The sequence below is a fragment of the Acomys minous genome (assembly GCF_964271855.1).
Source record: "Acomys minous genome assembly, chromosome: 2".
Taxonomy (NCBI): domain Eukaryota; kingdom Metazoa; phylum Chordata; class Mammalia; order Rodentia; family Muridae; genus Acomys; species Acomys minous.
The window spans coordinates 53,533,250-53,558,577 of NC_140484.1; the positions used below are offsets into that span (position 1 = coordinate 53,533,250).

At 51.1% G+C, this 25,328-nt stretch overlaps 1 protein-coding gene across 2 annotated transcripts in view; it reads left to right on the forward strand.

Annotated features, from left to right (window-relative positions):
• Positions 1-25,328, forward strand: part of LRP5 (LDL receptor related protein 5) — a 104,572-nt gene that overhangs the window by 11,787 nt on the left and 67,457 nt on the right. For both annotated transcript variants that reach the window (XM_084750590.1, XM_084750591.1), the window contains exon 2: positions 17,380-17,776. In XM_084750590.1, the coding sequence (XP_084606716.1) occupies positions 17,380-17,776 (397 nt within the window). The remainder of the gene's footprint in view (positions 1-17,379; positions 17,777-25,328) is intronic.

Genomic DNA, 25,328 nt, shown 5'->3' on the forward strand with positions numbered 1-25,328 from the left:
AGATTGCCGCTCTTCCCTGTGTGGTGTCTTGTGCACAGACACCTGGCTTCTGCTCCTGGACACTCCCACCAGGTGGCCTGCCGTCTCTCCGCCCTGATCTTTGTACCATCAGAGGTGTTCTGAGATAACCTCTCCCCTCTGTTCTTTTGGGAAGCTTGTTGGCTGTCTTTGGGCTTTTACTCATGCAGAGTCAGCCTCTTGACCTCTTCCTTTGATGTCTTGGCCTGGGAACAGTAAACCGTGACATCCAACAGGTGTTAGGGTTGACGACGTGGTGTGTTCTGCAGACACTGGCTGTGGAGTGCGATTCATCCGCCACCTGTGGTAGAGCCCGATCTTATCATCTGTGTTTTGCTTTCAAGAGGTCGATAGTGGGACTGTCTGGGGACACTGCCACTGTGCTCACCTGGGGAGCCCATGCCAGTGCAAACTACTTTCAGCTTCAGTCTGAAGGCGAGGCTCTAACTAATACCACCTGCAGATGGTTACGCTCTTTCTCTAAATCTTCACAGAGTAAAAGGTGAGTGCCTCCCAGCACTTCCCTGGGCTGTGCCCCTCTGCTAGCTTGGATGGGAAAGCTGCTCCTGCCTGGCAGAGCTCTCAGGAAATTGCTCAATGGGTCCATTAATAGCTGCCCAGTGTGGCCTAGCCAGAGCTGAGCCTGGGTGCCCTCCAGCCTTTGTCCCCGTCAGCTCGGATCCTCCTCGCATCCACAGGGTGCAGGCGGGGCCTGGCTCTGAAGCTGAACGTAATGCATACCATGTGGCTTTGGGCAAGATGTGCTTCTCCCTCATTTGCTTCTGGAGGCCAGGCAACTTCTCCCTGCTGTCCCCAACCCGACTTGGTTTGTCAAGGAGACTGGGTGGTGCGAGCCAGGGTGTGGCCACACTGCCCCAGCCTTCTCTGCGTTCAAGTTGGAAGCTCAGGGTGGAAGTCTGTCCCTGTCCCTCACTAACTATCCAGGCTCTAAGGCTTCACCCTTTGACCCCACATTGCTCATCTGGTGAAAGGTCAGGATGAGTGACATCAACTATGGATGATGTTGGCCGTCATGCTTTCTGCAACCTTCTTTTTGCCTGTGTTCTGTGGTAGACAGAATAGAGCGTGTGTGTGTGTGTGTGTGTGTGTGTGTGTGTGTGTGTGTGTGTAAAAGACAGGGTCTCATATGTCCCAGGCTCCGTCTCCTATGTAGCTGAGGAGGACTGAACTTTTGATCTTCCTGTTTGAGTTGCAGGGATGCACTACCACTCTCCCAGTTTTATTCAGCGCTGGGGGTTGAGCCCAGGGCTTCATGTGTGTTAGGCAAGCACTCTACTGACTGAGCCTGCCCCCAGCCTGTTTTCCTTTTTTTTCTTTTAAAGATTTGATTTGACTTCTAGTTATGATTATGTGTGTTTGTGTCTGCACATGTGACTGGCTGAGGAGTCCAGGAGAGGCCACCAGATCCCTTGGAGCTGGAGTTAATGAGGTCGCTGGGAACCAAGTTTGGGTCCCTTGGAAGAGCAGCTGAGCCATTCCTATACTTCCTCACTTTCCTGTGGTTTTCCAAGACAGGGTTTCTCTGTGTATCCCTGGCTGCTCTGGAATTTACTCTGTAGACCAGGCTAGCCTTGAATTCAGAGCACTGTCTGCCTTTGATGCCGAGTGCTGGGAGTACAGGTGTGTGCGACCGCTCCTGGCTTCCCCATTTTCTTTAAGCCAGACTTTTCAGTGACTTCCAGTTGTATAGCGTCTAAAGTGGGGACGCTTTGGTCTGGCAGGCCTTTCCTAACCTCTGGTTTTAGAACACTTCTCCAGCCCTATTCACCTTTACAGAGTCCAGAACCTTCTGTGGCTTTCCACCACTTCCAGGAAGGAAGGTCCTGTGCTCTCTCTGTTTGCCTATGGCTTCTGAGCTGCGTGTGGAGACCCACCTCCTTGTGGTAATTGTTGTTTCCAGGGCATGGACTTGAGGACTGCTATTGGCAAAGCTGTTGGCACTGAGTAGCCCATTGGCCCCCAAGCACTCCTGACCATGAAGCCTCAGTCTGTGTGATACTGGCTGACCTTGGATTCTGTGATGTCATGATGGGCGTAGCCTGGGCTGTGTGATATCATGGTGGGCATAGCCTGGACTGTGTGATGTCATGATGGGAATAGCCTGGACTCTGTGATGTCATGATGGGAATAGCCTGGACTCTGTCATGTCATGATGGGAATAGCCTCGACTCTGTCATGTCATGATGGGCGTAGCATGGACTTTGTCATGTCATGATGGGCGTAGCTTAGACTCAGCAATGTCATGATAGGTGTAGTCTGGACTCTGTGATGTCATGATGGACATAACCTGGACTTAGCAATGTCATGATGGGCGTAGCATAGACTCTGTGATGTCATGGTGGTCTTGGCATCTGCAGGCTTTACATGATACTTTTATCTTTTTTAAAAAAATATTTATTTATTATTATGTATATAATGTTCTGCCTGCATGTACATCTGCAGGCAGCGGAGGACATTAGATCACATTATAGATGGTTATGAGCCATGATGTGGTTGCTGGAAATTTAACTCATGACCTCTGGAAGAGTAGACAGTGCTCTTAACCACTGAGCCATCTCTCCAGCCCCTGCCTCGACTTTTGTATCCTGGGATCACAGGTGTGTGCCACCAACCCCAGCTCATTTTTATCATGTTCAAAAAGCTTTCTGTGACTCTTTCAGTCTCAGGAAAACGAAATAACAGAACAAGTTTTTAGTTTTCTTTATGTGTTTGAATGTATGTGCGTGCTGGGTGTGGTGGCACACGCCTGTAATCCCAGCATTCAGGGAGGCAGAGGCAGACAGATCTCTGAGTTCGAGCTCAGCCTGGTCTACAAAGAGAGTACAGCATAGTCAAGGCTACACTGAGGAACTCTGTCGTGAGCTGCTATGTGGGTGCCGGGAACTGAATCTGGTCTTCTTCAGGGACAGCCAGTGCTCTCAACCGCTGAGCCATCGCTCCAGCCCCCTTCCCATGGTATTTATGATGTTGGAGCTTTAATGAGAAACCTGTTGCCCTGCTGCCTTTCTGGTATCTACAGGGTCCATGTGCCTGATTCTGGTCTTGCCTTGCTCTTTTTGCTGCGGCTCGGAGGAAACACAGATCTCGTGTCCTGCTGGTCAGCCCATAGGACCTGGGGTGGCATTAAAGCTGGGTATGGTACAATGGAGCATGGTGGCATACACGTGCAATCCCAGCACTCAGGAGCACACAGCGTGGTCATCAGTTTACGCTCATCCTTAGGTACAGAATGCGTTTGAGGCCAGCTTGGGCTACACAGGGAGCCTTCCTAAAAAGAAAACAAAACGCAGTCACAAAACTGGCACTGGAGCTGGAGCCACGGCTCAGCTGACTGGGGTGGTCTCTGCCATGGTCCTAGGACTGTGCTGCCTTTGTCCGTACAGCTGACACGGCAGAACAGCTGGGGAGGATTTGAGTCTTTTTAGTTGTCCCTGTGCTGTCAGAAGGCTTGAGAGCAGCAGGAGGTGGAGACACACATCAAGTTTGCTCAGTGAGAACCGACGGAGGAGGCACCCAGACTGTGGCTGCTCACTTCAGTCTTGAGTACGTTGTCTGTTAGGGAAAATCTTCCTGAGGATCTGTGTTCACTGAGTAAAACCTGGTGGCTGAGCAGAGCAGAGTGTGCGGGACTGGAGACCTCTGGCTGTTTCTTCCTTTTTCTCCTGAGCTCCGTATTACAGGAGCTTTAGGTTGGTCTCGTGGGAGATGTCTGTCTCCTTCTGCAGACCCTCAGGTACCCACGCAAAGCTTAGGGTGGCCACTGTGAGGGGGTGGCACATGGGACCTGTCCTAGTCAGGGTTTCTATTGCTGGGATGAAACACTATTACCAAAAAGTTGGGGAGGAAAGGGTTTGTTTGCCTTACATTTACACATTGTAGTCCATCATTGAAGGAAGTCAGGGCAGGAACTCAAACAGGGCAGGAACCTGGAGGCAGGAGCTGATGCAGAGGCCATGGAGGGGTGCTGCTCGCTCAGGATGACCAGTTTAGGGGGCCCCATGTACAATGGACTGGGCCCTCCTCCATCAATCACTAATTAAGAAAATACCCTAGCTGGGCAGTGGTGGCTCACGACTTTAATCCCAGCACTTGGAGGGCAGAGGCAGGCAGATCTATCTTGACTTTGAGGCCACCTTGGTCTACAAAGTGAGTTCTAAGACAGCCAGGCCCACACAAAGAAACCATGTCTCAAAAAACAAAACAAAACAAAACAAAAACCAAACAAACAAAAAAACAAAACCACACACACAACACATAAAAACAAACCTGAAACCAAAAGCAAACAAATAAACAAAAAGAAAATGCCCTAAAGCTGGATAATATGAAGGCATTTTTCTGAATTGATGTTTCCTAGGTTGTGTTAAGTTGATATAAAACCCTGTGTTGCCGTGTGGTCTGCATGTTTGTGGTCTGCGTGGTTGCTGCATTTATAGCCCTGTCCTATACAGGTGGGTGCTGTGGGGAACGTGGCTCCTACCTAGTCTTACTTGAGGGCTGGCTAGGCTGGAGCCCTGATCCATACGCCCAGGGCCTCTTACCTTCACTGGCTGGCCCTGCTCTGCTGCCCGGCCCTGTTCTGTTTGGCAGGTGGGCTCCACGTGAACAGGTGGGGAGAACAGGTGCCTGCCTGTCCTCCGGTGTGGTGGGGAGGATGAGGAACATGTGCGCCTAACAGCTGGATGCTGTCTCCCGTATCTGATACTTTCGCAAAAGAGTCTGGGCGTTGAGCAAAGTGCACTAATTTTTTTTTTCAATTTTATTTTATTTTATTCGTGTGAGTGTTTTGCTGGCATGTATGGCTGCGCATGTGTGCCTGGTGTCCTCGGAGATCAGAAGGTATGGCCAAGTGCCTTGCACATGGAGTCACAGATAATTGTGAGCAGTTGTGTGGATGCTTGGGCATAACCTAGGTTCTCTTGAAGAGCAGCTAGTGCTCTTAACCCCTGAGCTGTCTCTCCAGCAAACACCTCCACTCCCTTCTTTTTGAGACAGGGTCTTCCTGTGTATTCCACCTAGACTGCCTTGACTTGTGATCCTCTAGCCTCAGCCTCTGGAGTGCTGGGGTCAGAGGTTTGCACCCCCATACCCAGCTCTCTAATGAATCACCTTATGTATTGTGGACAGACACTCCCCTCCCCCACCAGGATCTGAGGCCCCTTGTTGACTTGCCCCAGATGGTACTCTGCAGGGCAGGCGTGATCTCTGGGCTCACCAAGGCAGGACCTGCCCCAGAATGGAGCCAGACTTGAGCTTCTCTCTGGATCTCTTCAGTAGGGGTTTGGGTTATACTTGGGTTCCTCTTGCAGAGTCCACGTGGCCTAGTGTCCACAGCAGGCACTGTGGGGAGAGCTCCTGGGCTCGCCTGCATCTCCAGCAACCTCTAGACCTGCCACCCAGCGAGGCTCCAGGATAGCCAGAGTCCAAACTCGCAAAACAGTCCTCCAAGCATGTTGGTGCCCTGATGAGCTTGTCTGAGGCCCGAAGGCCAGGGGTTAAAATGCCATCTCTACATCCCCAGCGGTGGCTTGTACCTTCCCCTCTGTTGTTTTCACCCGTCCGTTTGGCCGCATGGTGGATAGCACTGTCATCAAATCCTCAGTTGGCACCAGTCACCGTTTTGGGCGGCGGCCCCTGGGCCTTGGCACCTGGGTTCTTACTTTTTTTTCCGGGAGCTGTGGCTTGTTTGAAAGCAGAAGCCTGCAGATTTGGCTCAATAAACAGATTTTGGAGAGCGATGATAAATTTGGCGGTTTTTCTGACTCGTTTCTGCAGCACTTGAAGGAAACGGGAGCCTGTACAAAGGTAGGCTTGTCTCTGACATAGGTTTCTCCAGTTTCCTCTCCGGGGACAGAACAATGGGATCTTTGTGGCCACACGGGAACCACTTCCCCCTCTGGCTTGCAGGGGAGGGCCTGGACCATCCCACTTTCTCCCACCTCCGTGGAAGTGCGTCAGTGCCAAGCCAGCTAGCTAGCTGGCAGGTCTGACCAACTGTTGCGGGGTTGGCAGTAGTTCTCAGGGTGTGGTTCAGAGGCCCCACAGCCGGACTGCAGCTCCAGTCAGTCCTGGGTCCCTGAGTTTATCCATGCCAGTTCTTGATCTGTGTTGCTCCTGGGGACACTACCTTGAGTGTCCGTGGCTCTTTTTCTTGCCTGTCTGTATGTCTGTCTTTCTTGGGTCAGAACCCAGGTCTTCATACATACTGAACAAGCATTCTAATTCTGAGCTGTTGCATCTAGTGCTGGTCCTCAGCTGCAGGGGAGTTGCAGGCTCAAGTCACTACAGATGCAGGGCAGGTGGCAGCCAAGAAAACTCTGGCGTCACTAAAGTCCAGGTATCGGAGTTGCAGCCTTGGCTACTAAACTTGTCACTTCTCTACCGGAGATGAGTGAGGGTCATGAGCCATACATGGCGTGAACGTGGCGCTGTAGGAGTCCTCAGCCAGTTCCAAAAGTCCTCGCTTGGGCTGCTCTTGGTGCTTAGATGCTGGTGTGATCAGAAGGATTCCTGGGTGTGTGCGCTTCGTGTGCTGGGTGTGGCTGGGGAAGATTCCCTTTGCAAATAAACGCAGCCTCCTCTGGAACACCCAGAAACCAACAGATTAAAAACAACTGGGGTGTGTTGTTGCCACTGCCTTGTGGATGGGTCTACCACCATCCCTGGATTAGAGGCGGGAAACTGAGGCCTACAGTAGAGAGAGTAGAAGTGTGTTTGGATTATAAATTGTTTCTTTGAAACTGCCTTAAGGATCTGGGTATGGTGGCTTAAAGCCTGTAATCTCAGTACTTGAGAGGCAGAGTTCAAGGCCATCCTGAGGCTTCATACATGATGCCAGCCTGAAACAAAACAAAACAAAACAAAAAAACCGCAGAGAGGCTGCAAAGATGGCTCAGTGGTTAAGATTTGCTTTGATTCCCAGCACCCACATAGTAGCTCTCAACCCTTTCTAACTCCAGGTCCTGGGGATCCGGCACCCTCTTCTGACTTCCACAGGCACCAGGAACGCACATTATTCATTGACATGTGCACCGTCTAAATACCTGTATGTATACATACACATACACACTTTCTCCCCCCAACCCCAATTCTAACACAGACAAAATTGCCAAAGGGGCCCCTTATTGCCTGGGATCTGCTCCTCGCCGGCTGAGACCTGTTTAGCATATACATATGGGAAACAGACCTGGAGGTAGGCTGCCGTGTCACAGTTGCCCTCTTAGAGGAGTTCTCTGATGGGCTGGTCTTCCTATATGCATGAGCCTGAGTGGCTATCCTATCCCTGGTAGAACAGGCCATGAGACTTTGAGTGAAAGCTGCCATTGTCCCATGGAAGGACTTGCCTCCGTCAGAGTGTCCAAGCACTTGGTCCCCAGGGGCCCCGAGTGTGTCTCCATCCTGGGATTGCTGTCTTGCTCTTTGCCGTGGTCTTGGGCCACTTCCGGGAGCCTGGCAGGCTGGGAGCCATGGGACCAAGATGGTGTGTAATCAGAATGCTATATTTTGTCGAAAATAAGAATGTTAGTAATGGGCTGGTTTCTGGCAAGTCAAACTGGGACTCTGAAATACATATTTTTCTCTACTCTCTCTTAAACCTTCTAATTAGTGAAAACGCACATTTGCAGACATAAATCAATGTCACGATTTGTCCTGGGTATCCCTGAGCTGGTAACATTATGTGGTTGCTAAATTGGGGCTTTGGGAGTTGTGCCCATGCTTGTGTGTGCATGCACATGTGCACGTGTGTGGCAGAGGGTGAGAGTTCAGGAGAAACAGAGTTTCCCGGAGAAGTTCTGGTATCCATCCTTTGGGCCACCCAGCACCCTGATACGAACACTGTCACAGTTCTTGGGTATTGATGCCACCCAGTTAAACTGATTAACAGAGGAAAAGACTTTTCATGGTAGAGGACCTCCTTTCTGGAAAGCTCTACCTCAGAGTGTCAGCAGCAGGATTCTGCAGAGACCATTGGCCTGGTGCTGCCTGTTATGCTGGTTGAGGCCTTGGTCATGTGAAGACACAGAGCGTGCATATGAGCCAGCTCTGGTGGGCTCCATGGGTTCTTGGAGTTAGGCGCAGGGTCCACTTGGCTGGTTCAACACTGGGCTGTGGAGTGTGAAGTAATGTCCCAGAGCACCTGTGGTCATTTGTCATCTATACTAGGGGAGTTACTTGCCAGTGTGGTCCTATGGTGGCCTAGTAGACCATAGGGTGTGAGGAGGGTGCTGAGGTGGGGTGTAGGTGAGCCCCGGTTGGTATGTACCAGGCTTTTGGTTTGTAAAAGGGGCAGAGGGTGGGCTGGCCACTGGTGGGGAATAAGCCAAGCTGGGCATCCCCCCCGCTCTGGCGTCCATGTGCCTCTGCCCAGCCTCTCCTGGCTCTTCTCACTCTATTTTCCTTCTGACACTAGGCCAGAACTTTTCAAAATGTGTTTCCTGGTTTAAAACCAAAAAAACAGGACAAAGAATGCCAGCTGAGTGCTTGCCTCAAGTACATGAAGGCCTGGCACTGGACCCCAGCATTGCATAGGCCAGACACGGTAGAAAATGTATCTAGGATTGGGAACTAGGCCCGCCTCCTCTGTGAACAGTGTGACCGTGGTGAGCTGCTTGACAGCGGACCGTGGCTGCTCACCTGCGGGAGGGAGCTTGGCTCTTCTCTCATGTGGCTGAGCTGGGCTAAGGCAGTGACCAGCTCACAGCCGCTGCTGCTTCTGCTGTGGGTGGTGGTCTGAGGACCTGGTGTTGAGCTTCTGTTGAGAGCAGATAGCTGGGACTCCACTCATGGCAATCTGACAGTGACCCCTAGAGATGTCCTCAGTAGGAATGACCCTCTGGTGTGTGGGCTTTGCCACAAGCAGGGGATGCAAGGACATTTGCCTCCCGTCCTCAGCCAAGGCCACACACCCTCCTGCCTGCCCCAGAGCCTTGGTGGCCTCGTGTCAGACACAGCCCCTCACTTTGCTGTGTCACAGTGGGGACCCTCTAGCCCATGTCATGAGGAATTTGAGGGGCCCCATGCACTCCCAGAATGTCTGACCAGCAGCCTTGTTCTCTCTCTTTAGATTTTTCTTTATGTATTTTATGTGTTTGAGTGTCTCCTTTGCACATATGTCCGTGTGCCACATGCATGCCTGGTGCCCACTGAGGCCAGAAGGAGGCTAGAGTCACAGATGGTTGTAAGCCGCTATGTGGGTGCTAGGAATCGAACCCAGTCCTCTAGAAGAATAGCCAGCTTTTAACTATTTGGTCATCTCCCTTCAAAAAATATATTTATAACTGTTGTGCATATGTGCAGGCATGTGCATGACACAGTACATGTGTGGAGGCAGGTTTATGGAGTCAGGTTTCTCCTCCTACCTTTATGTGGGTCTGGGGCACTGAACTCAGGTTACCAGGCTTGTGCAGCAAGCACCTTTGCCCGTTGAGCCATCTCGTTGGCCCGTCTTATTCTTCTTTATCTTGTGCAAGTGATTTCTTCTTTCCTGTTCTACCCCCAAACCTGCCCCCTATACATTTCCTGCTTGCCTGCTTCCCTGACCTTTAAAATGTGGTTCCTGCCCGGGAAGCTTGCCTAAACCTCAGAGTTAATGAAGGCTTCCCCCGGATGCCGTGAGTGTGCGTGCCCCTGTGTGCTCTTGTCTGTGTGTGCACTGGCATGCTTTTGGATGTATGCATTTGAAAATAAACATGGGTCCCATGTATGAGGGTAAGACTGGGTTGGGGTTGTAGAGACTGGGTGAGGTACTGAGGAGGCAGCAGAAATGGGTGTGCCTGTGCAGAGAGGCAGAGGGCAAGCTCTGACGTGTAGTCGGGAGCCAGTGTTCATTGCTGGAACAGAGAGGGTTGGGATTGGGGCCGTGAGGATCTGCTGTGAAGAGGTGGCCTTGTTCTGTAGACAGAAGCATGCACAGACCATGTAATTCTGTAAGTGTGGCCAGCTTTGTGATATTCTGGACGTTTCTTCCCACTGCCTCACTGGTACAGCAGACACTGCTCTTGCCTTCCGTGGGCTCCTGAGGGCTCTGCAACTCTGTTAAAATAAAAGCTCTCAGAGTCCCACCAGCCTCTGCTGTGGGGGAGACACAGAATCTTTCTGAGTGTGTTGTGGTCACATTTCTGGATGTGCAGCCTGGCCGTGGCTGTTTCGGTCTTGACACAAACAATGGTCTTGGCCAGCTCTGTTCTGTGCCCTTAAAGAGGTGAGTGAGGCTGCACTGGAGAAGGTGTGGATGACAGGGTCTAGGAAGATAGGGTTTTCCTCAGGCCTTGGAGACCAGGTAGTACTGAGCCAGCTGTCCATCATCGAAGCGTCAAAGACTACATAGAAGAGAATGGCTAATGGCCTGGAGGTGGCCTGAGGGACTGGGTCGGGGACTGAGGCTGTTTGGGGAAAGGGGGGAATGGACTGTGGGCTGTGGGCCAGATGAGGTTTTCTGGCACAGTGAGTCCAGAGGCCTGTGGATGGATGCATGGATGGAGAGATAGACTAATGGGCAGAGAGATGGATGGGTAGATGGATAGGGAGGGCTGTAGGTAACTCAGCTCAGGAGGAGGGAGGGAGGAGAGCCGTTTTGCCCGTGTTTGCTGCCGTGTAGTCTGTGGTAGGGCAGAAAGGGGCTATTTCAAGAGGCCTAGGGTTTTAGTCTTTGTAAGCACCACACTGCTCATTTCTATCAACACAACCTTAGATCGTGTCACTGAGAACAACCTTAGCTGGGACAGAGTCCCTGCCAGGTTGTGCGATTCTGTGGCTGAGGTCATGGCTGTCATAGCTGCTTGAGTGTGAGTGGCCCTGCTATGGGTCAGGAGACAGTGCTGGGTCCCGGGGGGGACAGGCCATGGAGGGGGGAGGCAGGGCTTTAGAAAACTGCGGCTTAGTGAGTGTTAGTTCTCCCTTTTATTTATTTATTTTTAAAAATTTGTTTATTGCCGGGCGTGGTGGCCCAGGACTTTAATCCCAGCACTCGGGAGGCAGAGGCAGGCGGATTGCTGTGAGTTCGAGGCCAGCCTGGTCTACAAAGTGACTCCAGGATGGCCAAGGCTCCACAGAGAAACCCTGTCTCGAAAAAACCAAAAAAAAATTGTTTATTATGTATACAGTGTTTTTACCTGCCTATTCCCCTGCATGCCAGAAGAGGGCACCAGATCTTATTCTAGATGGTTATGAACCATCATGTGGTTGCTGGGAATTGAACTCGGGACCTCTGGAAGAGCAGACAGTGCTCTTAACCTCCGAGCCCTTACTTTTATTTTAATTACTTAATTACTTCGTTGTGCTTTTTTTTTTTTTTTTCAAGACAGGGTCTCTCTGTTAGCCTTGGCTATCCTGGACTCACTTTGTAGACCAGGCTGGCCTCGAACTCACAGTGATCCGCCTGCCTCTTCCTCCCGAGTGCTGGGATTAAAGGCGTGCGCCACTTTGAGACAGGGCCTCTCTACATAGCCCTGGCTGGCCTGGAACTCACTATGTAGACTAAGCTGGCTTTAAACTCAAGAAGATCTGCCTGCCTCTCTTCCCCTGATGCTGGGATTAAAGGCGCGCTGGCACTTCCTTTTCCCTTGGTTAAGAATGTTGTTGGTGAGCGTCACAGCAAGGAGCATTTTCTGCCTTCGGGGTGGCTTACCTTTATTCTTGGTGAGTGGAGAGGAGGGGCGGGGCCTCGCTGCTTCCGTTCAGCTTTCGTCCAGTCTTCCTCGTTTAGCTGAGCATGGCCTCGCAGAGAGGCGTGGAGCTTCCTGGCTTCTGGAGCACAGCCGACCACTCCTGCCTGACTTCAGATCATGGTTCATGGTGACATTTCCGGGGATTTTGCAGATTACCATTGTCCTACCAGTTCTATATATTTAATAAAAAAAAAAAAATCTGGGCTGGAGAAATTGTTCAGCAGTCCAGTGCAGGCTGCTGTCTCAGAGGGCCGGGATTTGGTTCTTAGCATACATGGCAGACAGCTCACAATCTCAGCCCTAAGAAGGCTGAGGCAGGAGGATCCTGAGTTTGAGGCTAGCCTATTTTGGGGGCTGGAGGGATGATGGTTCAGCAGTTGAAAGCACTTGACCACTCTCGCAGGTTTGGTTTCTAGCACTCACATTACCCCGCACAACCACCTGCAACGGCAGCTCCAGGGGACCTGATGCGCTCTTTTAGCCCCCATATGGTGCTGCACACATGTATTGCCCATAAACTCACACATGCTCCTGTAATCCCAGGGAGGTAGAGACAGGAGGCTCCGTGGCGCTCACCGGCCACTTAGACTAGCCAAGTCAGTAAGTTCCAGGATTCAGGAGACCTTGTCTCAAAAAACTGTGACTGGGCGCTGGAGAGATGGCTTAGCAGGTAAGAGTACTGGCTGCTCTTCCAGAGGCCCTGAGTTCAATTCCCTACAACCACCTGGTGGCTCACAGCCATCTGTAATGGAATCTGAATCCCCCTTCTGGTGTGCATGAAAACAGAACACTCATTCATTAAATAAATAAATAAATAAATAAATAAATCTTAAAAGCAAAAAACAAAAAACAGTGATTGGAGAAGACACTAAACATCAGTCTCTGGCCTCCAGTGCTCATCATATATGTCCATACACATGCGTGCGCATGCATGCGTGTACACACACACACACACACACCACACACACACACACCACACACACACACACACCACACACACACACCACACACATACCACACACACACACACACACACACACACACACACACACACACACACACACGGAGGGCTGTGGCTGCAGCTCAGTGTCAATGCTGGAGGCTTGCGTCTTTAATCAAATCCCAGATTTTCACTGGGTGTGGTGGCGCACTTCTGTGGATCCTGAACTAGGGAGGCTGAGGTAGGATTGATATGTCTGGGCTATACAGGGGGACCTTGTCTCAGAACTGGGGTGTAGCTTAGTGGTAGAGAGCTTGCTAGCATGCACGAAGGTAGGCATGGGTTTGGTTCTTAGTATGCAAAAATAAAATGGAAGAAAGAAAAGTCAAAGTGGATCTTTATTATTATGGATAGCCATGTGTGGGTACCATCATGGTCTTTCTGCTGTGCTGGCTGTGACAATTGTCTTTTTTTTTTGAGGCAGGGTCTCATTATGTAATCCTCCTTGGCCTGGAGCTCACTATGTTGACAAAGGCTGGCCTCAAACTTAGATCTGCCTTTGCCTCCCGAGTGTGGAGCTAAAGGCACATGCACCAGGCTTGACTGATGGATTTTACTTTTTCTTAATTTTTTAAAAAAAGACTTATTTTTATTTTATGTGCATTGGTGTTTTGCCTGCATGTATGCCTGAAGGTGCCAGATCCTCTAGAATTTGAGGTACAGACATTTGTGAGCTGCCATGTGATTGCTGGGAATTGAACCCAGGTCATCTGGGCAAGCAGCCAGTGCTCTTAACTACTGAGCCATCTCTCCAGCCTCCCTTTTATTATTTATTTATTTAATATCGCTATAACAGTTTTTAGTTCCAACTCCACCTGAGTGTTTTTTTTTAAAGATTTATTATTTATTTATATTCTGCCTGCATGTGTGCCTGCACGCCGGAAGTGGGCATCAAATCTCATTGTAGATGGGTGTGAACTACCATGTGGTTGCTGGGATTTGAACTCAGGACCTTTGGAAGAACAACCAGTGCTCTTAACCTCTGAGCCATCTCTCCAGCCCCCTTGCTTTTATTTTTTCATGTTGTGTAAAAACCTTTAAATAAAATGCTGTACAAAGCCCAGATTTAAGCCAGGCGTGGTAGTGTATGACTTTAATCCTGGTACTTGGGAGGCAGAGGCAGGTGGATCTCTGTGAGTTAGAGGCCAGTATGATCTACATAGTGAGTCCAGGACAGCCAGGGCTATTACATAAAGAAACCCTGTCTCAGAAAACAAAACAAAGTCCCAGATTTGGTGCTGGAGAGATGGCTTATTAGTAAAGAGCATTGGCTATTCCTGAAGAGGACCAGGGTTTGAGTTCTAGCACTTACATGGTGGCTCACAATTCTCTGCAACCCAGTTTTAGAGATCTGACACTTTCTTCTGGCCTATACAGGTACCAGGCATGGGCACACGTATACAGACACACACACACACACACACACACACACACACACACACACGTGCACTCACGCAATGCATCAGTACGCATTTTTTAAAAAAGAGTCTCGGTTGAATTGTATAGGCTTGGTGGGGGGTAGGAAGCACGGCATGGGCAGTATTGGGCATCAGACAGAAGGTGAGTGGAGCCTGTGTGAGGAGGAGTCCTTGGTCCACTGGGCTTCTGGCCCTGTGGATAGGATACAAGGATGTGTGCAAATGATCCTATGAGTATTCCACACTGGTAGGCAGCCAAAGCTTAGGTGCCAAGGAGGCCAAGGTGTGTCCCATTAGTATAATTCATGGATTTGAGGTGCACAGCTGCAGCTTGATGTCTTTCTGGGGTGTGGTCCCCATTTATGTGTCGTCTTCCTTCTTTGAGATCTCAGCTCACTTTCAGAAAGCTTACACAGTCCACCCACGGCTGGCGCCGCCTCCTTGGGGCTCGTGGCTTAGGCAGTGTGAGACGCTGTGACTGTGCATGTGTGTGCATGCTCTCCAACTAAGCTGGTAGCTTCTTGTACGTGAACAGCAGACAAAAGCTCCACCCCCGCCCACCATGTGTGCACAGGTTCCTGCCCACTCTCGAGCACTCAGAGGCGCAATGTAACGCTTTGTGATTATAAATAAGGCATGGACCAAGATTGCTCTTTATTTCGGGGTCGCAGCAAAGGGTTGAATTACCTGGAATTGGGCCTTGTTTGGGGGTAACCACGTAAACAGTGTAAAACATGGGCTATTGGAGTGGAAGGCAAACCATCTGTTACGAATTCTATATATAAATATTGGATATACTTACATGGGTTAAAATGGGATTGTTGGCACCAGGGTTTTCAGAGTCCCAACTCTGCTGTGGCAGGGACGATAAACTGACCGCAGGGCCTGGTGCCCAAGGCAGGAGGGGGCCTGAGCTGGTGTTTTTCCTCTTGACAGTGATTTGATGGGGTCCTGGGAGCTGTTAGCTCCCCTCTCTGTTTGTAGGTGCTGAACATCTCTGGTGGCGTGGGATGTCCATAGACATCAGAGTGGACCAAGGGAGTCTGTCGTATGTCATAGGGAATTTGACCTGTTCAGCTGTCAGCCGTGTCTTTTCAAAACATTAACTCTTTGCTGTCATTGTTTTGAGACAAGGTCCAGGCTGGCCTTGACACACACACACACACACACACACACACACACACACACACACACACACACACACACACGGATGACCTTGAACTTCTGATTCTTCTGCTTCTGTGTCTTCTCCATGTCCTGGGCATGTGCCACCATGGCAACTCAAACATTAAAATTTCTTGCTCTGGATCTCCCAACTAGGAGCCAGGCCAGAGTGAAGCCCAGAACTCCAAGTCTAGTGGTGCTGATCCTGGCTTGGGGAGCCCTCACCATCAGCAACTTCCAGGTGAGCTTTCTTGTGTTGGTGGCCTGAACCCGACTCATTTCACAGAGCGGGTGCTGCTGACCCTGGGTCCCAGTGAGGAACTACCCCGAGCCTACTGGTACCCTCCCTAGCTGTTTGGCCTCCTGCCTTATCATACACAGCTTCCAAAACAATGCTTGCACAGATAGCCTCCTAGCAACAGAAGTGGAATTCAGAGTTAGCGTCTGAAAATACATATTTACCAGTCTTGAGGCAGAGACTCTTCTAGTAGACCAAGCCTTTATTAGCTTGTCACCAGTGAGTGTTCTCGTGCCTTCAGTACCAGGGCACATGGATTCATAGTGATGTGGTGAGTGTGTGTGTGTGTATACACATGTATGCGCACACACACACACACACACACACACACACATGTGCAGTATGTTCTTGTGGAGACCAGAGCTCAACATTGGAAATCATTCCTCAGGAGCCATCCCTCTGGTTTTTAAGATTTATTAAGTTGTGTGGCTATGTGTGGGTATGTGCATGTGACTACAGGGACCAGAGGTGTTGGGTCCTCTGGAGCTGGAGCTATAGCCCATTGGGAGCCACTTTGTGGATGCTAGGAGTCGCACCTGGGTCCTCTGCAGGTGCTCTTAACTGCTAAGCCATTTATGCAACAGTTCTTTAATGCAACAGGTGCTATGGTATTGTCCAGATGGTTTGTCCCAGCATCATCTTTGTCCCCTAGAGGATGGCCCATGAGCTTTTCCTGGTGATCTCAAGGGTCCTAGGTGTGGTGCAAGCTGGGCCACAGGGCTTGGCTCCTAGCATGCAACCTTTCCCAGGACAGAGATTCCAAAGTGCAGCTAGCTTAAGGTGCCTGCTGCAGCCCTGGGGTGCATGTTTGTGTCTTCCTGGCTGCCCCTTCCTAGCTTTGAGGCCCACTGTCCCCTTACTTTTCATACTTTCTTGGGAGCCCATCTTGTCACCTTTCAGTGCTCAAGCCGGAAACCACAGGGTCACTTCGATGCTTCTTTATGAAGGGTGTGGCTATGTGCCTGGAGGATATACAGCTAGGGCCGCTAATCTGCCGGAAGCTGTGCCTTGAGAGGTGCTGGGCACACAGGAAAGTCACCTGGTAGGGAAGGAACCCATGGGACCAGCTTCTGCTGCATTCTGTCTTCACGAATGCTGCTACTGTGTGTTTCTGCCCCAGGAACTTTGCATGGCTTTTAATCTCTTTCACGGGAGGCCTCCCCTGAGCACCTTTGATTGCATTCATCCTTCTCCTGTACTGTTGCCCACGCCTATCGTGTGTCCCCCTCCCCCACTCTGTTTGCCCCATTCACAGCATTAACCTGACACCAAGGTCTTGGTTACCTCCTTGCTCAGTGTCTGCGCCCCCACTGGAACAGGAGACCCCAGTAGCATGTGTTGTGGGTTCCCCCATGACTCAGAGTTGGAGCCTTGCCCCTACCGCCCTGGCTCCCAGTGAGGGTTGGAGAAAAAAAAATCCTAGGTTACAAATCTTCTCCATGATTCACTTCCCCCCCCACCCCCCCCACCTCCACCCCGTTCGCCCCTGCCCTCCTCCCCTCGTGCCTTTGAAGAGCCACCTGAACTTCTGAGAGCAAGATGAAGTGGGGAAGTGGTCTTTGCAGTTTGGGGAACAACAGGGCCAGAGTTTGGGGGGGTCCTTCCTGCCTCTCTCCCTGTATTGGCCTGTTCACAAGAAAGCCTCTGGACCATGGGAAGGAAGGGGTCCTGGGCACAGCGGACCAGAGGAAGGGTGCTGGTCATGGGCAGGGTGGGTGTCCGAAGGAGCCACGTGTTCCTGGGACTTGGTTCCTCTCTTGCTCAGCTAACCATCCTGACGCTTTGCTCTGCCCACAGCCTCACCGCTCCTGTTGTTTGCCAACCGCCGGGATGTGCGGCTAGTGGATGCCGGTGGGGTGAAGCTGGAGGCCACCATTGTGGCCAGTGGCCTGGAGGATGCAGCTGCCGTGGACTTCCAGTTCTCCAAGGGCGCTGTGTACTGGACGGACGTGAGCGAGGAGGCCATCAAACAGACCTTCCTAAGCCAGAATGGAACTGCCACGCAGAGCATTGTCATCTCCGGCCTCGTGTCACCCGATGGCCTGGCCTGTGACTGGGTTGGCAAGAAGCTGTACTGGACAGACTCAGAGACCAACCGCATCGAGGTGGCCAACCTCAATGGGACGTCCCGTAAGGTTCTCTTCTGGCAAGACCTGGACCAGCCAAGGGCCATTGCCCTGGATCCTGCACACGGGTAAACCTGTTTTCCTCCTGGGCTAATGGTGGGCATGGGGACCAGGGTTTCTTCTGTAGAGGGTTTCTTCTGTGGCAGGCTGCTGAGATGTCCTGGGGAGCTAGGAATCACCTCCCTTCCAGATCCTGGACTACAAACCATGCCAGGTTTAGCTAAGTACGGTGGCTCATACCTTTAACCCAGCATTCTGGAGGCTGAGGCAGGAGGGTTGCTACAAAGCTATAAAGCTATAAAGACTGTCTTTAAAATGCAAAGGAACTGGGGAGATGCCTCTGATGGCAAAGTAATTGCCTTGTAACCATTCCTAGAAAAAAGTTAGAAGTCAGGCATGGTGGCACATGCCACAGACACAGGCAGATCTCAGTGAGCTCGAGGTCAGCGTGGTCTACAGATGAGTCCAGGATACCGGGCAGGGTGGCTCAAGCCTTTAATCCCAGCACTTGGGAGGCAGGTGGATCATTGTGAGTTCAAGGCCAGCTTGGTCTACGAAGTGAGTCTAGGACAGCCAAGGCTACACAGAGAAACCCTGTCTCAAAAAACCAAACCAAACAAACAAACAGATGAGTCCAGGACAGCTAGGGCTCTGTTACACAGAGAAACCCTGTTTCAGAAAACAAAACGAAAAAACAAAAAAACAAAAAAAACAAAAAAAACCCAAACAAAAACAAACAAACAAGAAAAAAGAAAAGAAAGAAAAAAGTTGGGGTGTTGGTGCATGTCTGTCATCCCAGCACTGTGGAGTCAGAGGCATTGCACCCCTTGAGGCTTGTTGGTCGCCTGCATAGTCTAATTGTCAAGCCCCACGTCCCTGTGAGAGACAATGTATCTTAGTTAGGATTTCTATTGCTGTGGTAAAACACTGTGACCAAAGGGAACTTGGGGATGAACCAGTTTATTTGGTTTTACAGGACTCCCGTCACACCCCATCACCCAGCGAAGTTAGGGCAGGGATTCAAGGCAGGAACCCAGAGTCGAGAACTGAACAGCTACTGGCTCGCTCTCCATTGGTTGGTCACCTTGCTCTCTTGTAGCCCAGGAGTGGCACTGCCCACAATGAGCTGGGCCCTCCCACATCAATTACCAATCAAGGAAAAGCTTCATGGGCTCACCTACAGCCCAATTCAAAAATGACTGTAGCTGGTGTCAGGTTCAGATAAAATTTAACCACTACACCGTGTCTCAAAAAGAAAAAGGTGGACAGCACCTGAGCAGTAATGCTTGTGGATTTAAAGCTATATCTTTTTTGCACCTAGGACAGATGACCCAGCGAAGTTCAGGTACCTCGTGCGCCTTTTGTGACTGTTGGCTGAGATGGGTACCTGTCTGGATGTGAATCTGGAAGTTGCCTGTCTGTTGGTCAAATTCATTCTACCCTGCAAAGCTCAGGGCAGCAACGAAGGCCACTTTAGGAGGAACCAACAGTCAGATAGTGAATGCCCTTCAGTCGCAGGCTGGAAGGGGGCTTCTCCAGACAGACACAGTTTCCTCCATCCCTCTTTTCTCAGAGTTGGCCCTGGGGTGGGGCACAGGGATGCTTATCTAGGTTGCCCTGTGTGGCCATGACCTTGAAGTTCTAAGCTGGCTCAGTTGTGAGAACAGTCAGACAGACTCACAGACACATTTCTTAGGCAAGACATACGTACTGGTTTTGTTTTTTGCCATAGGTTGTGTTGTACTCATTTGACATTTTAACTTTTCTTTTCTTTTTTCTTTTCTTTTCTTTTTCTTCCAAGGTAGGGTTTCTCTGTATTGCTCTGGTTGTCCTGGAACCTGCTTTGTAGAGCAGGCAGGCCTTGAACTCACATCCATCTGACTACCTCTGCTTCCTGAGTGCTGGAAGCTGAGTGCTTCCAGGCTGTGCCACCATGCCTGGCTGCTTTTTTATTATTATTATTATTATTATTATTATTATTATTATTATTATTATTATTATTATTATTATTATTATTATTACCTGGCTGCTTTATTATTAATTATTATTATTATCATCATCATTGTTATTATTATCATTATATTAATTTACTTTATATCCTGACCGAAGTTTCCCTTCCTTCTTCTCTTCCCAGTCCTCCCCCCAACGTTTCAGTTTTTCTAGTGTCCCCAGAGCTTCTGAGAGATGCCTGCCAGCATTTCCCAGATGAGGAAGCATGATGTGGGTTGCGGACCTTGCCTGTTTGTTGTGCTGTAAACCTTGTAGGTGCTCTGTGCAGCCAGGCCTGGTGTGGGCTAGGCTCCCACTGCCCCACGTTCCGCCTTCTGCCCCTGCCAGGGATCCTAAGCCCATCTTCCGGCTGTCGCTGGCAACGGGGTGCTGTCTGAACCTGGTGGTACCGCCTTCTTGTGGCCCTTCTCAGTGAGCTCCTCAGGCTGGCTGTGGGCTGTGCAGAGGCTAGGCAGGGAGAGCTGGCGTGGGCTGTGCACGTGCTCCTGGGCTTGGCTGCAGTGTTTGCACAGTGCACTGGGAGGATTGCCACTGCTTGGTCTAGGCAGTTTGTGGAGCAGACCAGGTGAGGCCAAACTGTGTGGCCGAAGTCACCTGTTTGTCACAGAGCTGGCCTTTGAGTACATGGGAGCTAAAGTGTGTGGCTTCTGGAGCCACATATTTTGTGCAGAAGCCCAGATGTGTGTGTGTGTATGTGTGTGTGTGTGCGTACATGTGTCTGGGTATATATGAGAGTATATAAGAGAAATTTGGGTGAAAGCAGTACATGGATGTGTGTGACTGTTTTATGTGAGGATGTCTATTCACACGCACGAGTGTGTGCAGGGGTGATTGTGTGCAAGTGTTAGCTGTACCTGATTGTGCTTGTTTGTGAGTGTGTGTTTATGGGAATATGTGCACGTATGTGCATGTCTGCAGGAGAGTCTGTGCACATGTATGAATGTGCTTTTTATGTGAAAATGTATATGCATTTATGTGTGTATAACTATACATAAGGGTTATTAAGTTTGTGTACATGAGTCTATGTGACTGTTGCATGTGCACAGATATACATGAGTCATTGTGTGTGCGTGCGTGCACCAGTGATCATGTACATGTGATTGAGTGTGTGATGGAACATCTGTGGGTGATCACATGTGTTTGTGAAGAAGTGTGCATGCATTTCATACACACCAGAGGTAAGTGGGATTTCTTTTTCTGGAGTGGCATACTAGTGGCTACCAGCCCTTGTGGGTCCCTCACCCACAGCTGTACAGGACTTAGGCCATCTTCCTAGGACTAGCACTGTGTTACCTGGTGAGCAATCTCAGCCTTCAGCACTCCGGCAGTCTTCCCAGAACTTGGTCTGTGGGAGAGGATGATAAAAAACAGACTGAGGGCTAGTACCCCACTTCTCAACAGGGCCCCTCTGTGCACACCCCTCCCCCCGCATCTTTACCTTTCCACATGCCCAGGTGCAATGTTCATGAACTGGCCAGGAAGGCCCGTTCTCGGGCTGTGGGTTTCTCCATGGCCCCCATGCCCTTATGGGGGTACTGGTGGGGGTGGGGGACAAAAGGATACAGGCACAGTATGTCTGAGAGGAGTAAGTGCCACCAGGAGAGTAAGGCAGGGTCTGGGAATAGGGCAGTGCTCCAGGCTTTTGGCTGTAGAAAGGGAACGACCAGTGCAAAGGCCGTGGGAGAGAGAAGACTAGACTTGGGGGAGGGGAGGGCTCCAGTTCACCGGCTTCCTTGCCTCTGGGTTGGGCCCTGGCCCCGTGACAGCAGTTACAGATGGCAGTGGTGGACAGCGGCTTGGCCTAGGTGTACTTAGTGGGTTGGGGATAGAACGTGTCTAGGGTTGAGTTCTATTCTGAAGGCAGGAGCAGCTGGCAAGGGTGACATGATGCTTTGTCTGTGTCCCCATCTGAGCAGAGGTGGTGTGACCTTGTTGTGACCTTGTCAGGCCACATGAAAACACTAACAGCCCCGAGCTGGGTGAATGCTGCTGCTGTAACACGCATGCCCTCCCTCCAGCTCCCAAAAGACTTCGTGTGTGCACAGTTTTGTTATCTCTTTTACTTTTCTCTTTAAAAAAAAAGTGTGTGTGTGTGTGTGTGTGTGTGTGTGTGTGTGTGTGTGTGTGTGTGTTCATGTACCACGTACATGCCGGGTGCCTGCAGAGGCCATTGGATCCCTGGAACTAGAATTTCAGAAGCTTGTGTGCTGCAGCGTGGGTGCTGGGAATCGAACCCGGGCCCTGTATAGAAGAAGCCAGTGTCTTATCCACTGAGGCAGCGCTCCAGTCCCTTATCCTTTTACTTTTAGCCATGATGGCTGAGAGATGCTTGACTCTGCTGGGAGATGCTGGCCTGGATGGGTTCTTTCCATTCGTGTAGAGATGCTGTGACTCCTCGGCACTCTCTGGTCTCACTTAGGCTGCCTTGGCCTATGCTGTCCTGGGATCCAGTCAGCTACTTTGGCCCGGACTGTCCTTATTAAATGTTTGATCAGTGCATTTGTGTACTTAATTCTGACTTCTTCCCTAGAAGCTCTTCCCAGGGTTACTTCTGTGGCTGTTCCTTTTAAGTGCTGCCCCAGGGCCAGTGTTGACCTTGGCATTGCTGCCCTGGAAGGGACGTCTCAGGCTTCCTTCCTCTGCCCTGGATAAATAAGGGCGTGAAAGCTGTGGCCTACACTGTGGGGAGAGTGAAAGGGCGCGGGAAAAGAGAAGCTTGGCTCTCCCTTCCACTCAGTGGGAGCCTCTGCTATGCCTTTGTGCCTTCCTGTACCACTGCCTCCTTCCTTAGATGAGGGAATCCTACCGCAGCCACCGTGGAGAAGGATGGCTGTTCAAATGCTCACCCCACTGTGCACAGCCACAGGACTGGGTGGCCAGCAGTGGCAGAGGGAGATAGGGCTCTGAGGCTGGGAAGACCCTGGCTCCGCCTGGGAAAGCCCTGTTGCGTATCCAGATGGGTCCACAAGGGCTCCTGGGCCTCTAGGGAGGAGTGCAGCGGGTACTGCCTTGTAGCACTAGCCCAACATTGCAGCCCTGCACCCTGACTCCAAATCAGCTCCTGCCTTGTTTCTCTGGGAAAAGGGTATGGCCTCTAGTCCTGCCAGCTTGCCCTGCAGAGTCCTGGAACTGGCGTGGGCCTGTCCCCACTGAGCCAGCAGCTCTCTAGCTCCCCATTTAAGGAAGCCTGCAGGCGTCAGGAGCTGGGGAAAAATATGGAGCATTAACCTCATTTCCCTGCTTGGCCTTAGCTCTGGGCACAGCGCATCAGATGGGAATCACAGGAACAGCTCACCTTCTCAGTGCATGGCAAGGCCCTGGGCTAGTTCCAGGCCTGTAGGAGTGAGAGAAGGGAGGAAGGAACGTGTACCCAGCATGCCCAGTGAATCCATCTCAGTTCTGGCCCTGCTGCCACAGGCTGAAACATCCTCCGAGCTTGGGTCTTCCTTTAACATCCAGGTTGCTGTCTGGAGCTGCTGCTTGTGTGTGTGTGTGTGTGGGGGGGGGAAGTCCACCTGCCTTAGCCCTATCTGTCTAATAGGGGCATCGGGCTGGCTTTCCCTGCAGTGGCTGACACACGGGTTCTCCTATGCTAGGTGCTTGGCCACTGAGCAGGGCAGAGAAGGGGACATTTTCATGATGCTCCTCTGTCTTAGCATTTCATTAGTGTGAAGGGATGCCATGTCCACAACAGTTCTTATACAAGAAACCATTTAGAGCCGGGCGTGGTGGCAGAGGCAGGCGGATCACTGTGAGTTCGAGGCCGGCCTGGTCTACAAAGTGAGTCCAGGGCAGCCAAGGATACACAGAGAAGAAACCCCATCTTGAAAAACAAAAAAAAGAAAGAGACCGTTTAATTGGGGCTGGCATGCACTTTCAGAGGTTTAGTCCCATATCCTCATGGCGAGAAGCATTGTGGCTTGCAGGTGCACATATTGCTGGAGAAGAGCTTAGAGGTGTACATCTTGATCCACAGACAGCAAAAGGAGTCTGTGTTCCACACTGGGCGGGGCTTGAGCATATATGACCCCCAAAGCCCGCCTCCACAATGACACACTTCCTCCAATGAGGCCATGCCTACTCCAACAAGGCCCCTAATAGTGCCCCTCCCCGTGGCCAAGCATTCAAACACGTGTACGTCTGGAGGAGCCGCGCCTGTTCAGTCCACCGCTCGCTCCCCTGCGTCCCCTTTTGGATGATGTCCCCGTAGTTCTTCTAGGAGGAGGTGATGGCTCTGGCTCACTTAAGACCCCTGCTGGGAAGGAGGGGCGGTGGCACAGCGGTGAGGAGGCCCCTTATCCCCAGAGACAGCTGAAGCCCCTGTGGCTCACGCTGTGCCCATTGTTACAGGAGCAGCCTTCCCCACCCCAGGGCTTTATGGCGCAGGCTGGCCTGGAACCCATGTGATCCCGTCTCAGGCTTACAGGTGCTGGGATTTCAGGCAAGGGCTACCATGCCCAGCTCGTGCCCTCGTTTTCCCTTTCCCAGCTGAGCTTATTGCTCATGTTATAGACCACACAGGCCCCTGGATCAGCTCCATGAACGATGATTTACTTCAGAAGAAAGGGGGGCGGGGCAAGGTATGTGGAGACCAGCCTGATTCCAGAGAGAACATGCATAGAAGACAAGGGAAGGCTTGTAAGCCTTGAGCCCAGGACGTGCCAAGGAGTGTCACTGGGCTCCATCTCACCAGGGCTATAGGCAGGAAGCGGGCTTAGATTGGAGCCAGTGTGCAGAAGGATGGGCGGAGCAAACTTGTGTCTGCCACTTTTTAAAAAAATATTTATTCTGTATACATTGTTCTGCCTGCATGTACCCCTGCAGGCCAGAAGAGGGCACCAGATCTCATTATAGATGGTTGTGAGCCACCATGTGGTTGCTGGGGACGTTTAGGAGGAACAGGTAGTGCTCGTAACCGCTGAGCCATCTCTCCAGCCCTGTGTCTGCCACTTTTGTGTCCTCAAAGTTGATGTGGTTCTCCATGGGCCTTGCTGTGTAGTCCGTGTATACGCCCTCTGGTCACATTTCTCTGGGCACTGGCCGGGTTGGGTCTTCTTGTCATCTTGGTTGCTGGTGTCTGGGCTCAGCACATGTAAAGGCACAGTAAGGAGTGCAATGGAGTATCTTGCAGCTATCTGCCATGGGCCCCTTGGTGGGAACTTCCTAACACGAGTCTCTGCAAGCCACCTCCTCACAGACCCTCCTGGGGGCCATTGCTGTTTCTCTCGTGCATATGCACTGTGGCTTCACGTGCATCATCATCGTCTATCCTAGGCGGGCCTCAAACTCACTGTGTAATCCAGGCTGGCTTTGAACCAGTGACCGCCTGCTCTTCAGTCTCTTTGGTGCTAGGGATGACAGGAGTGCATGGCTACACTGGCCTTAATGAGAAGTATTCCAGTAGGGAGAGGGGAAGGTCCTCACAGCCCGTTCTTAACTGAGAGCGAGTTGGAAGCGTAGAGAGCCATAGGCAACACATCACTCTGGTCAGTGATGTCCAGTGCAGCTTATGTCTTCTGTGGCACTGGAGTCACCCTGGTCTTTGTTCTTTTCTGTAGGTCTGCTAGGCAGGAGCTCTGTCACTGAGCTGGCGCCAGCCCTCTGTCCTTA